Raw genomic sequence first — 15176 nt, forward strand, 5'->3', positions numbered from 1 at the left:
GTGCCGTCTGGCAAGAGATGCTTCATGTGGGGACTGGGAGACCAGTCCGGTGAAGTCCAACTCGAGGGTCTCGCTGGGTCACGCTGGTAGAGGCTCTCATTTCGGTCCTTTTGGTGCCTGCAAACGTGCAGGGAATCAGCTCCTCTGCTCCAAGAGAGATATTGCTGGCCAGGTGAAGTTATGGGTCACTCTTCCAGAGCTGTTGAAGGGGACACCACATTCTGGATGAGCTAGAATCCGTGCAATTTTCGGGAACAGCAGGCAGGCCGGCAGGGTTGGCCCCAAGTCAATTGCTGCTCCTCAGCGATGGGGGTTCTTCTTTTTCCTTCATTCTTCTTCAGGCAGACAAATCCGATTTCCTGGTGTAAGGGGGCCACCTACATACTTAATTTAGGGGTGTTAAGGGGAGTGAAGGGTCCACCAACTAGATGACCACTTCTTGTGGGGAGTGGGCATCACCCTGCCCCCAGAGTTCCTAATTTCACCACAACCAAGATGGTGAAATCCTAATTTTCGTGTTCACTTCAGGTAGCCCACCCTAGGGGTCTGACTAGCCTGGAGGTGCAACACGCCTCCTTGCATAGCTAATTTCCCACCTGACCTGTTGTCAAATGGGCCTCAGGGCAGGGGGTGGCATCTCCCAGGTCTGGAGGAAGCCAGGCTTGCATATCAAAGGTGGTGGGCTCTTTCTCCAGGGGCTGATGTCTGAGGTAGAGGAAGAAGGGAGCGCTTCGGATCGGCAAGAGGCGAGGGGACCTGGGGATTGAGTTGGGAAGGGGATGGGGGCGGCCCCAAGACATATACCAGAGGCCTGGACACGAGGGACGATTTGCTTACATAGAGAGGAGGTGAGCGACTGCAATTGAACTCCAGGGTCGGGGGGGCACATCAAGGGTGAAATGGGGGACAGGGGCGTACTGACATAGGGGGGGGAGGGGGGGACGAGTTGGGATTGGGAGGGGGGCTGCTTTTACGGCACGCGGGAACCAGTGATGTAATGAACAGTTGTTGTTGATTTGGAACCTAATAAAAAATGTTTCAACAAAAAAAAAAAGGTGGTGGGCTCTTTGAAGCTCCCTCCCTTGACATTACAATTTATTAGCCATCCTGCTAGAGGAGGTGTAAACACCTCCTGCCAGAGCAGGCATTGCTTTGTACCACTGAGAGCGGGGCTATCACCTCCTAGGGCATCAGAAACGCATCTGTGGTGGCAGGCTGGACAGTACCAGTCAGCCAGCACACTGGAGTACTAGTAGAGTTCAGGGGGTACCTCTAAAGTACACTCTGGGTGCAGGTATTAATAAATCCATCCCTGAAATCAGTCTGAGTTCATTAATATGAGGATACCAAACACCATAGGTTTCAGAGAAGCCATTATGTAGCTGGGAAACTCGTTGTGACTAGTACCTAGTTCATACCTTAAGATGGCTTCCCTGCTCACTTGTAATATCCAGCAATGGAGATAGACATTACAGGGGCATATTTGCTAATGCAGAAATGTCCTCATATGTGCTATAATGCACCCTGCCTAAGGCCTCCTGTAGGGGTGACTTACATTTAGCCCATGCAGTGTCTTTGGCATCGCACACATGAGTGTGCCAGGTCATGTTTTCAATGACAGTCTATGTGGAATCTGTGTGTGGGTTCCTTAGGGTGGCATAATATATGCTGCAGCCCTTAGGGACCCTCTTTAAGACCTAGGTAGCTGGGGTACCATTTACTAAGGACTTATAGAGGTACTAATGTCTTTTGCCAATTAAGTACAATTAGACATCAGTTTGTTTTATGGAAGGGGCTCTGGCCCTGAGGTCTGGTTAGCAGGCCTCAGTGAACTGTCAGAGCCAAAAATAGCTAAAAGGGGGGTGGGTTGGGGGACTACTGCAATAAAAAAACATTTTCCTATAGTTGCCTACTTGAGCATTCCTCATTCAGGCAAGCCACTGTGTCTCCAGTGTCTCCTGGGCTGTTGTCGCCCTCTCAGCGCCTAGATACCCTCATGGGTGACAAGATGTGCTCTACAAATCTACTGATTGAACAAGTTTGTTGCTGTTCTGTTTCAAGCCAATGAATCGATACACAGATTATACTGTCAATCATGTCTCCAGAAGCCCCACACCGGTGATCTTTCAGAACCGCTCGAGCAAATACACTCAACAACATCCAACTACAAAATACGGATATCTTCTGAAAACAGATAGCAAAACTGCTGTCTCCAAACCATAGACTACCAAAATCTCAACCTTGCACCAATATCTCTCTACAAAGCTTTCCACCTGCATCTAATCCCACGATCAAGCACTGATCCTCAGAGAGACTACCACCGGAGATATGAGAGTGGATTAACCCAACTGGAAAACATATTGGAAGGGAATTTATCTGGGATATGAAATGCAGGTCACGCTTTTGGGTCTGCAAGATACAGGTTTTAGTAGACTATACATTGAAGTCTGGTTTTACAATTAGTGTTTCTGCACTCTAAAATTTGACGTGGAACCTAAAAGCAACTCCTTGCTATTAAGAGCCAAAGAGACACATTCACCCACCAAAGACAGTTGCAAAACTGAGCATGTAAAACTAAACTCTGACCAGCAAAGAGCATGTGAAAGCAGGTAAAATCATACACAGCAAACAACACTGCAGGGCAGGGATTTCTTAAATATCGCTCTGTGGTGAGGTTTGCGACAGTCATCTTTGAAGGGGATTAATTAATAAACAGAGCAAAGAATGGACTTTGGAAGGCAATGGGGTCTTTTACAAAGGATTAATATTTAACCTCCATACAAGGCTTTGCAAATTGCCTAACTATACTCCTATCCCAGGCTGTTCTCAAAATAAACTTCATAAAAACCTTTGAAAACAAATTACACTGTGTTCTTAACCCAGAAACCAAGGATCAATCAAGCATGCAGAAAACAGAAAAAATATCTTGCGATGGGATTTTAATTGGGTTGAAAAAAAATACATAACTTCAGTGTGGGGTAAGGAGTTATGGCTGTTGGTGGAAAGGGAGAACACAGGTCTCTCCTTAATATGTGTGTAAGGATTAACAAAGTTGATATGTCTAGCATTGCTATTAAAAATTATACTATCACAAAAAGTGGGCAAAGGGAAGATTACAGAAGGACACTATGTCCTCCCAACCAATGTAAAACCCAGCAAATTAAACTGTACCATTTATAGGTTACCTTGTCTGAGGACCCTACCTAAACTCCCTATGCGAGTGAAAAATATTTACCGGTATGGTGTAGCACGAAGCAAATGATGTAGGGCTGTTGATTTCTCAGCCACAAGGATGATGCTTAATTTTGGTGTAATTTTCCATAATACATAGAACATGCATTTAGCATTTGACATAACTTTTTCTAATGAACAATTCAGGCCTATAGCCTTTATCACTGCGTTATCAGCATAACCAACTTAGGTCTACTGCATCGAGCACAGCCTTGCTCGCACGGCAGACATCAAGCAAACAGTTGGCAAAATTACAAATATATATAAAATTACATTTGGGAAAACAATACACAACCCCTCTTAAGAAGGTTTAACAATAATTATGGCAGTTCAAATCTATCCCGAGGATTTACCCAAGGAGATAACCAACACCAAAATCACTGCTTACGAAGGCTGAGCGAGTTATTACTTGATGGCCAATAAAACATTGGGACTCCCCGCCGACCTCTTAACAGACACACTAAGTTTAGCCTAAAGAATCTGATTAAAAAGTGTGGCAAGACCACTCTGAGGCAACAAGACATTGAATGGATCAGATCTGTTCAGGGTGCAGACGGTCTTATCAACTCATATGAAACAACTGCATGCCAGCCCTACCAAAAGCAGGACTGGGAAGACAGGCTTTACAAAATGTTATGATGACAAGGCTATTACTTTGCCAATTCAAGATTATAGAGCTCACTGGAAACATGGGTTGTCAAGAAGGTCTGCATGCTGTTAGTGCCAGTATCACACAGAATCTGCGGAGCACGTCATTTGTTGTTGTCCAGTTCTGCAGTCCTCAAGGCGCTTGTATCTAAGAAACATGTTCATACAACACGGCGTAAGAACATGCAAGGAGGCCTTAAGGCATATATACACCACCATAGTCCCGATGGAGCTCGCACGAATTGGGAAGTTTTATGCGGCGGCTGGACTGTCTTTACGATCAGACCGCGAACTGACAACAAATGAACTTACGAATCACGGAACACCTCTAATCACTTTTGCTTAGTATTGCCCTTAATACTACTACTGCCCATAGCAACTTTTTACTAGTTAATAGACTTTGGTGATGTAGCTATGCACATTCTTTGCATGTAATACCAAACACCTGTTTTAATTTTAAATGTATTATTTATGCGGACTACGGTTGTACTTGGCATCTAAACCCTATTCAGATTGTATTCATTTTATCTTTACCTCTTCTTAATTTGTATTTATCTGCTCTGCTTTTGTACAGGATTTTAAGTAATCATACAATAAACTTTACCTTACCACCGTGTAACACTGTTATTATCACCACTATATGTTATCACTGCTTACTAAGGTAATCTGAGCAGTTCCATGTACCAAAACACATTCCTACAGCCTTCAACACAGTGTAATAACAATCTATCCTTTAAGCCATGTTGGCTTTAATGAATGTGTTTCACAATAACTAAGGTAGATTTATTATCTTTGTTGTAATTTTTCATAAAAACAGATCAAACCTATGGCATTGGACATAACGTTTCTCAATGAAGCAATCAAGGGTTTAGCCTTCATCTTTGACTTGTCTCCATAAGCAACTGAGGCTTCCAATATGGGGGCATAAACTGGCCACCATCAGACAGTCTTCAAATTACAACTATATACAAAGTTACAATTGTCAAAACAATATAATAGAACACACAAAGGGCCAATGAATGGTGCTTACCTAAACAAAATCCAATAGCTTCGGTCAACAGGGCCTTGATATCCTGCAACAGGGTACAGGAAACTTCCTCCTGACTGTCACCTGCAGTACCATGCCTTTTGGTCACCCTATTACCATGGAAACACCACCCATGCGGTGAAATTATGTTCTTCCATGGAGTACATCCTTATGCATATCATGCGTCCATGAAATGAATCCACAAACACTGGATGACGCCCTCGAACCTTGTATGGTAGAACTGTCTTGGGTTCAGGTGTACAGACGAGACACCCACACTGAGCTGGTTTGTCCTCTGATCCTGATGAAAGTTACAATATAGTGCCGTGAATGAAAAATGTAGGCCTTTTAGAACTATAGGTCATAAGATGTCCTTAGTTTTTAATACACAGTGTGGGTGTAATTAATATCAAAAGTGACCGCCATCACCCTATGTATGTTTTCATCTAAGGCACCCAACCACAGTTTTAGGTTCCTGGCTCCCTTCATATACTTCTGAGATCTAGGGTTAGCCAGTGCCTACAATCACAGAGATGAATGGGATTGTAGCACAAGTATGATAAACAGGGCCTCCCAAACCCCATGGAGCGAGCACCAATAAAAAGAAGCATGGAACACAACAGCTGTCAGCATATGTTGTCCCTCTATCACTGCCATGAAGTGTCTCCTCAACACCATGGAGGTTGGAACAAAGGCTAGTCCATGCCATTGTTATGGGCGTACCATTGACTGCTTACATTTGAGTCTAACTTTATAGTAGGCTGAAGTCACAACAATTGAAAAAGTCTCCCGGTGTGAGAATGAAAATGAACTTCCTCTTTACAGCAGACAATAGACTGTGACTTTTAGAGTTTTACTAAAACAAGATACAACCCCTTTGAAAGTGGCCAAACTGGGATTATCACATTCTTAAAGTACAATTCTTCCACCCACAGGATTGGTCACAGTGGGTAACCATCACCAAAACACTTGCCTACTATGCTAATCTGTAAAATAGCAAAATGCCTTTCTACAAGCTTTGAGACAGTGTTGACAAACCACCATTAAAGGCCTATTTAGCTTTCATAATAAATAAGTCAGGCCTAGTGCGTTTGTTCGAACTTTTTGAAATAAACAGATAAGGCCTGGAGCCTTGATCATTGGCTTGTACCATAACCAGATAAGTTCTGCTATACTGAGCATACAATTTCCCACAATGCACAATAAAACATGTGGGGAAAATATGGTACACAGATGGGGCCCTTGTAGACAAACCACGATGGGGCGGTGGACACATTTGCTGTCACTAGACTGCTTCTCGATCTATGCCGAGCGATACTCCCATTATGTCACTGCCCTGTATAAATCAGGAAGGATTAGATTTGCCAATCACCACAGAGATGAGTGAGTCCATAATGTAGATCTCATCTGGAAGGATGTCAGGTCCTAACAGATTCCCGATCAAGATGTTCTCTTCCAAATTAGACCACTATCTACAGGAACGTTTTCCTATTATTGCCAAAGGAGGGGACTCAGTCTCTGGATCACAGAGAAGTGGTGATCACAGTCCTATTGAAGCACAGCAAACCAGCTGAGCTCCTACCACCCCACCCCATCCCATCATACAAAGGGCAAAATCTTCACCAAGTTCTTCACAAACGGCTTATTCTACTGTCTATGTTTTGTGGTCCATGAGGATCAGGACGGCTTTATTCCCGGCAAATCAACTCGCCAAAACATTAGTAGAGCACGTGATGTCATTTCATTCTCATTCTGTTTACAAGGACCTCTAGATCTATTAATTACGGATTCTGGAAAATATTTGATTCGGTTAAAAGGGCACTATCTCTGCACATATTTGGAGTGGATGGGTTTGAAAATGTGCTTTTTAACAACCATCCATCTATCACATACTAAACCAACGTGAGATTAAGGTGAACGGTGCTCCGGCCACCCCCTTTCTGGTGAGAGGGGAACAAGGCAAGGGAGCCCTCGCAGCCCTCCCGTTAGATCCAGTGGTCGTACCATTTTTAGGTCGAGGACCGCCGGTCTGCCGAAGGCAGAACCGGAAGTCGGAGATTTAATGACTTGGAGAAGAAGGGCTTGAACCCGCCCCTCTTCTCCCCTGTTCTCCATTGGCTGGCCTCTTCAATGCTGGCCAGCCATTGGAGAAGAGGTCCCGTCACTCCGATCAGGCCCCGTCCTTTTCGGATCGGGTGCGTGTTTTTTGCAGAAAGTCTAATTATCTCCTCCAGCCAATGGCAAGAGGAGATAACAGCAAAACACGCCCCCGAATCCGAAACCGCCGCTGCCTTTCTCCGAGGCATTTCTGCTCTGCCTCGGAGAAAGGCAGTGGTGTGCTTGTTAAATGATTAAGTGAAAATTCAGCAATAATACATATTCAGTGAGTGACTCCAAAGAATGATTTAAAGCAATCGTTTGGTTTGTGATTTTTAATGGCTTTGTTTAACAACTTTGTAGGTGAACACTTCGGCGACTGCTGTTTCCCGCGCTACATAAAGTACATTCCAGTGGCGCACTATTAAAGTAAACACTGCGTAAACAGAATCTAACAGGTCGTACATTCCTGTCCGCTCCAAGCTGCCAGAAGCGCCCGGCATGCTTTTAAGATGCGTGCCTGTGACGTGCCTGACAAGCCCAGAATGGAAGCTCCTTGAACTCGTTCGGCGCATGGTGAGGCGCTCACGCGGCAACAGGCAAGGCAGGGTTCTAGGTCATAATCTATGCACGCATGGGGCATCGCAAAGCACAGCAAAACACCGTATAAACAAAGTAAATCGGCTTAAATCGCCCCCCCCCCCCACCCCGACAAAAAGAAAGCCCCCGCTGACCTTATTTTGTCAACTGGAGTTTAGTTAATGCCACTCACCATCTTTATTGGCGCTTTGCCGACGGAGATAGGACGGGGTAGGAAAGGGTCGGGGAGAGGGCAGAGTGGTTGAGGGTGAACAAGGGGAAGGAGTTAATCGAAGACGAATGTACAGATAGAACACGTAGCTTTCACAAACACTCATTTATTCGCCTGTACTATGCTTATTTGAGAAAATCTTTTTTTTTTTTTTAAGTGCTTTTTAAATCCACAAGTTGCGACGTGAGGGGCAAACATCCATGTGGAATATAATAAAAGGGTTATTTTTGCAACCTGAGCATAGAGCCGAATGCAGGTTTTCATCATAAAACCGATTGTACTTTTCAAAACACTGTGCTGGCTCGGTGTGAACATCTAGTGACGCTGAATTGTCAGCTTCATAATCCTGGTAAGGGGTTTCAGTATAGGTCTGGTCTGTCTTTTCTGTTCTTTTAGAGCCCTGCAGTTAACAGAGTCCTCTCACTACCTGTATTGTAATTCAATTTAGGACACTTCTATACAATTTCAAAAAGAACCCGCAGGGAGGTTTGTTCCACGCCAAGGAAATGTTCGAAAAAGGAAGAGTTTTCCGTTGAATAATTTGCAGCAGAGGAAAAAGCATAAAATACACATTTGCGAACCGAGCTGCTCTACACCAGATATAGAAATAATTGTTTCGAGACAACACATGGAGGGCAAAGGTGATGTGACTATGCAGATATTATCAACATCAGAATTAAACACTGGCTAAGTCAGAAGGTCAGGCTTTCACTTTAAGTCTTTCTGAATGCAGAACGTATATAATAAAACAATATTTCAGTATACTTTTGAGATGTACAATAGTCCATCATGCAATGATACACCAATGGATGAGTCTGGTGAGGTTGTCAATATTTATTTACCTAGGATTTTCAGGATCACGTTGTACTGCTTTCATTGATAAAAAAAAACCTTTTTAGTTGTAGATCTGATGACGTGCAATGAATTCAGAGGAACAAACAGAGTGAACAGGCCTTTCATGATGGGGTGCTCTTGTGATGTAAAGGAAGCCCCCATACAATGTGGTGGTTAAATCTATGACCTGTGAAATAAGCTTCCTATCGTACAACACATTAATTTCCTTCACTGCACTGGAAGGGTAAATATATAGCTTAAAATATATTTATTTTGTGACATCATATGATTTATAAAATGTCTGAGCTGCAATGTGAAACTTCTCCAGTGATTAGTGCGAAAATGCAACAAGAACCAATTACTAACTAGCTCTCTTCCCATCAATGAGAATCGTAGAGAAACACTGTAAATCACACGTTAGGACGTAGATTTCAGGAGGAGATTCCCCCAACTTCAAGCACATGCTATTGTCACAAATGAGCAATGTAGCAACACGAAATTTACATTCCTGACTGAGCCTTGAAAATATTTTTCCTTAGTGAACATTTACTTCCTGTACCTCCATGCTGCCATATTTTTGCATTGCATCTGGACAGCTATCAAAAACTCACCACAATGCATAGCTCAGCTTATGTCTGAGCATTGTTGCTTCACTCCTAGAGTTGTAGTAATTACAAATCTGATTGTTACCTATGCAGATCAATACCTATAAAACAAGCATTTACAATGCAATGGTCTCGGCATTGGTAAAGTTAGAGCTATTGGCATTGCTCATGACATTATTTTTGTTTATGTTTTTAAAACATTTAACCCCTCCCCTGCTCATGACGGAGCCATTCCGTCATGAGCCACGGTTGCCGTGTGCTCATGACGGAGTGGTTCCGTCATGCCGCGACCGTTGGCGGCCGCTCCGCCCACGCGGCGCTGTTTCCCCGCCTGTGCGGGGGGACAACGCAACTGGGCGGAGTCATGACGGAACCACTCCGTCATGAGCACAGCTCAACCGTGGCTCATGACGGAGTGGCTCCGTCATGAGCACAGCGCCACCGCGCTGCCCTCCAACCCCCCACAGCGCTGCGGCGGAATTCCCGCCGCAGCGAAAGGGTTAAAGAAACGGCATTGTTATTTACAATGTCAATAGCTTAATCACTCTCAAATGCGAGACCTACTGCATTTGCACCCACACACAGAGCCACCTACACACACACTGACTAAGCTATTGACATTGTAAACAACAATGCCGTTTCTCTACATGTTTTAAAAACAAAAACATAAACAAAAATAATGTCATGAGCAATGCCAATACCTCTAACTTTAACAATGCCGAGACCGTTGCATTGTAAATGCTTGTTAAATTGAGATAAGATGCAAGGCGGCAGGGCATCTGCTGGACAGAAGAGACGGAGGACAGGGTCTCAATGCAGACGATCTTGTAATCTTCTTCTCGAGGCCCCTGCCCTCCAGCCCCAGAGTGATGCAGCTCCTCGATCAGGTAGGATCAGGCTCTTGGCTACAAACCAATTGGGCTAAATCAGCAATATTCAGGATTATGGCCCGCTTTAAGGAATTGGAATGGGAACAAGGGCTCGAATGGAACCATATCAGCGCCTCCCAACTATAAGAAGTGAGTCGCTTCTCTGATCATTAAAACACCTGCAGAACGACCTGCAATAGCACAAGCCTCATATATCCCACTATCTTCAGCTAACACTTGCAAATTCCGCTTATCTGAGAGACCCCGACCCTATAGAAGAGTTCATTCCTTTCCTAGTCTTTCGTGGGCACGGGAGACAAGATGCTGCTGTCGTTTTACAATTCAGCTGGAATTAATGCCTCGAATGATTTGTCTGCTTCGAGGAAAGCATGGAAGGGAAATGTGGGAGAGCTGTAAGAATAGATTGAAGAGATGCACGCCTGTCCCATGGGAGGTGGTGATGTAAGCCAGATACTGACAAGCCCGATTTAAATATCTCCACATGATCAAGTACACCCGAGGGAGGCTCCACAAAATTGGCTGAGACTCGTCTCTGGCCTGCCTGAAGCTTCACATAGCGCTAGGCACTACTCTGTTATATCCGCCATCATGTTTTTCAGCATCTTTCCTCTTCCACCAGAAAAACCTTCACTTGAGCCATCCTTTCCGTCACCCCATGCAGGGCTTTCCTCTAATGGAACCAGAGGGACTGTCTCGCCGTGCAGGCATTTGGAGGTCTGGCACTTTGTCATGTAAATGTAAATGTATAGGTATTTATATAGCGCCGATCACCTGAACGGGTATCTCAGCGCTGTACTCATACCGCTGAAGGAACCCTTCCTGGCTTTCCGTGTGAAGTGTCCACTCCTGGGCACACCCATGGTGAAGCCAGGCATCCCAGCGCTGTTGGGGCCGTTGTGGAGATCAAGCAAGCTATTGCCCAGAGTTGCAGCGTGGGACCCATGATTAGAATAGGCACTGAGGCGAGACCGGTCCGAGGAATTTATAGCCCGAGACCCCCTGCCGCGGCGGGAATCGAACCCTGGTCCCGGACCAGTGCTCTGCCGCTCTAACCATTGAGCCACACTTCTCCACATGATTGGCACATTCCCCACTCCCCCCAGGGGGTCCTGCTTCATATCTTTGAAGGTGTTGGCACCAACCATTATGCCCAAACTGTAAAGTTGTTAGCTGTTTATGAAACAGTCAATAATACGTTTTATGAAGAAAACAGAAACAATCTGGGACCATGAGATTCTGACACCAACACTGGACGAGAGGCACTGCCACTCACAGAGGCTGGGCAGGTCTGCACAATTACTGTGCATGGGACAGCAACCCCCAGCCATTCACTCGAAAGCCATGAGACTCTTGACTCAGGTGCCTTACAAGGACACCATACAAGCAGCAAACGTACACCAAGCGAATATCAAGTAACAACACATCAGCACAAATCACAAACACAAGAGGACATGAAGACAGAGAAACAAGGTGACGAGAGGCACGGAAAGACATGGGGAAGGGACAAAAAGAGACTGATATAAGCAGATTTTACAACTCCAAAATGTGAGCAAAGCTCACACAGCTACGACGCCACAGCAATGGTCACAAGAGCAAAGCGCAAAATGAACAGCACAATCTCAGCACCAGCCTTTCCTTAAGGAGCAGCAAGACAGCAAACTTAGGGCAACGCTTAGTGCTGGCAGCAAATTATAGTAAATGTCGTTACATTCGTTTTTTCGTGGATGGGGAGAGCTCCAAGGGACAAAATTCGATCTTGCTTACAATGTTATCATCACCGCACCTTTACAAGGAGGGCATTAGCATAAAATACAGACCTTTAAAGCAGGGACATCTTAAGGATTTTGGGGTACCTGGGCCAAATGATTTAGTTTCAACTCTCTTACGGCCTCTTTGGCAAGGTCACTCACTGCCAGTGCACAGGCACACTCGTTCAAATTCTAAATGTGTTTATATAAAATATTCAGGGCTAGTGATGTGTGTGTTCAAAATTGTAACACAGCAGCAGCTCAACTAATACTACTGCAAATAATCTATGTGACACCCTCCTATTTCTCATATGTGAGGTCCTGTTTGGATCTTAAAAAACTTTTCGATGGATGTTGCATGAAACATAACTAGAACATTTGTCTGCAAAATGTCCGTAATAGACTCTCGCACATCACCCACTTTAAAAATAAATTAAAGGAAAACGCTATTTGCAACAATCTGTTTAAGAATTATTCAAGGTAATCAGGGCAAGACTCAGCAGAACAGAGCTGCCTTCATCAACGACTCAGCTTTAAGGAAGTGAGAACATGTCACATCCTGAAAACAGCTGTTTATCAGCTTATGCCTGTCTCTTTTCTGGTTACAGAGTTCTTACTCCAGGCTTCACTGCATTAAAAGTTGCTAACAAGAATTACTGTGAATTGCCTATTAATATACTGTTGCAGACTATGAAATAATCTGCTTTTATGAAGCGTCTGCAGCCACCCAATCAATGGCAAACACTGTACTTACCTTAAAAAACATGAACGGCTTGGTTCAGTCTGAATTTGAATCTCTGACTTGCAAGATACACAGATCTCTGCAGCAGGTTCGTTAACGAACTGACCTGCATTAGTACGATTGGAAGTTGTCTTGTGTGTGACTTTAGCACTCAGATTAATTTACCGTTTTATAGTCACAGACTGTGTATATTTAGCAAAAGTGTTGTTGATGTAACGCTTCCAGCCACTGGTTTGTAGCCATGTTGCGCTGTGAATATCAGCTGCACATATATTCCAGTTTACCGGCGCCCACATTATCGACTTCAAGAGGATGAAAGGCTTATTCTGACCTACACTCAACACGAACCCACGTCCGTCACTTAACATTGATTTCTGCAGTAAGAACAATAACCAACTGAGTAATTTTAGCGCGATATGAACTTGTGACGCGCAGACTGCACAGAGACTTTTCACTTACCAACAGAACCAATACTCACTATTACATACTGACAGCTACAAAAGAAAAGAGATTATTTCCGAAAAATGAAAGTTTGCTGCTTTGCTAACACGCGGCGCACTTCTCACCAAAAAGCCTGACGATGGCAGCACCGATGCCTTTGGTGCCACCTGTGACGACGGCTACCTTGTCCTTGTACCGCAAGACGGGTTCTGGTCCCAAAATGCCATCCATCGTCTACTCCCCTGAGGCTGTAACTGCCAACTGAAGAAGTGCTGATGAGCCATCAAACAGTCACACCACAAGCACCTGACCAGAAAGGAAATTGACAACATTCCTTCTGGGCATGCTCAGTTTGCACAGGGCTGCTGGGTAATGTAGTCTTGAGAATAACATTGATCGCTTATGAAGTGTGTATTTTTTTAGTGAGGACGGGCGATGTTGTTCAGAAATTCCACCAAATTGCAACTTTATCGCTCCTGATGCAGGCCAAATGTTATACAAAACATATCGGCGTTTACAACTCGACAAAGACGTGAATATATAAGTATAGGCAGTAGTAGTTTGTCAGGTTCATAGTACCCCCAGGGGCACCCCGCTGTACCCCCTCCCCCATAGTAGGTTAACCAAATGACACACACAAGACAGTAGTGTTGGGTAACAATGCTGCAGGTTTATTACATAATTCCAGAATATGTAATGGGTGGGTTATCTCACAGGCGATCCAAGGGCAGGCAACCAACTGGGTCGCCTGCCCGCCTGATGAGCCGGGCAGCGCGGGAGTGATACCCGCCGTTGCTGCCATCCAGGTGATTCTTTCTACGATCACGTGCCGTTGGTAACTTCTACTCACACCCCCCCTCTCGGGGCGGAGCGTCGCTTAGCAAGCTCCCGGTTGTTCAGGCCCACAACCGCCCGCAGGACTAGTGGGGCGCCGACTCGGCTTCCGGGACCCTCCCATGAGGCTCCTCGGGTTTTGGCTCAGGCACCCCCTATGGTGCTGCGCAGAGGTACCCTTTGTACCGGCCTGCTTCCAGATCGCCCTGTAACTCCGCCTGCAACGAAAAAGAAAACATTACAACGCTCAGAAACCCCCCTCACCCAACGCCTACGCCGGGTAAGCGGTAGGGAGGGATGTGGTGAGGTGGGCGACAAAGAGGTCACCAGGAGGGTGGGGGAAGGCTAAATAGCCTTCCCCTCACACCTGGGCCAGGAAGTGACATGCATTGCGCGTTACTTCCGGCCAGCCCGAGGAGGGGGGCTCTGGTCGGCGTCCCCGCCCCCTCCCTGTGGGAGGGGGTGGGGAGGGGTGACCGGTGCCCCAGGGGCACTAAGGCGCCGACCGCTGATTGGCCCCCTGCGGGGGCCGCGGTCAGCGGCATAGTACCCCCAGGGGCACCCCGCTGTCCCCCCACCCCCATGGTAGGTTACCCAAATGACACACACAAGACAGTAGTGTTGGGTAACAATGCTGCAGGTTTATTACATAATTCCAGAATATGTAACGGGTGGGTTATCTTACGGGCGATCCAAGGGCAGGCAACCAACTGGGTCGCCTGCCCGCCTGATGAGCCGGGCAGCGCGGGAGTGATACCCGCTGTTGCTGCCATCCAGGTGATTCTTTCTACGATCACGTGCCGTTGGTAACTTCTACTCACGCCCCCCGTCTCGGTTGTTCAGGCCCACAACCGCCCGCAGGATAGTGGGACGCCGACACGGCTTCCGGGACCCTCCCATGAGGCTCCTCGGTTTTGGCTCAGGCACCCCCTATGGTGCCGTGCAGAGGTACCCTTTGTACCGGCCTGCTTCCAGATTGCCCTATAACTCCGCCACAGCCCTGGAGGCGGCTCACCGTCGCAGCCAGGGCCCCCCACCAACCCGCTATAGTCTTACCTGCAACTTCTCCTGTCTAGGGCTTCCTGCACTAGCTGGAGGGGAACCATCCCTGCAGAAGGAGAGTTTGAAATGTTGCCACCTTATGACACTTTGCAGCGCTGGCGGGACTCAAACCTTGTCCTGTGAGATCCTTTCCAACCTCAGGCACAAGACTTACCAGTGAGCTGTAGCTCCTGGTGTTGTAGATGGCCCCATCTACGTCCCCAAAG

At 46.0% G+C, this 15176-nt stretch overlaps 1 protein-coding gene across 2 annotated transcripts in view; it reads right to left on the bottom strand.

Annotated features, from left to right (window-relative positions):
- The window catches only part of HSD17B14 (hydroxysteroid 17-beta dehydrogenase 14), a 128298-nt gene extending 114905 nt beyond the window's left edge, over positions 1-13393 (bottom strand). The window contains exon 1 of one of the 2 annotated variants that reach the window (XM_085616434.1): positions 13200-13393. In XM_085616434.1, coding sequence (XP_085472560.1) covers positions 13200-13305 — 106 coding nt within the window. In that variant the 5' untranslated portion in view covers positions 13306-13393. The remainder of the gene's footprint in view (positions 1-13199) is intronic. The other variant, XM_085616435.1, reaches the window with a different exon arrangement.
- Between the last annotated feature and the right edge of the window lie 1783 nt (positions 13394-15176).

The sequence above is a fragment of the Triturus cristatus genome, chromosome 7 (genome assembly GCF_964204655.1).
Source record: "Triturus cristatus chromosome 7, aTriCri1.1, whole genome shotgun sequence".
Taxonomy (NCBI): domain Eukaryota; kingdom Metazoa; phylum Chordata; class Amphibia; order Caudata; family Salamandridae; genus Triturus; species Triturus cristatus.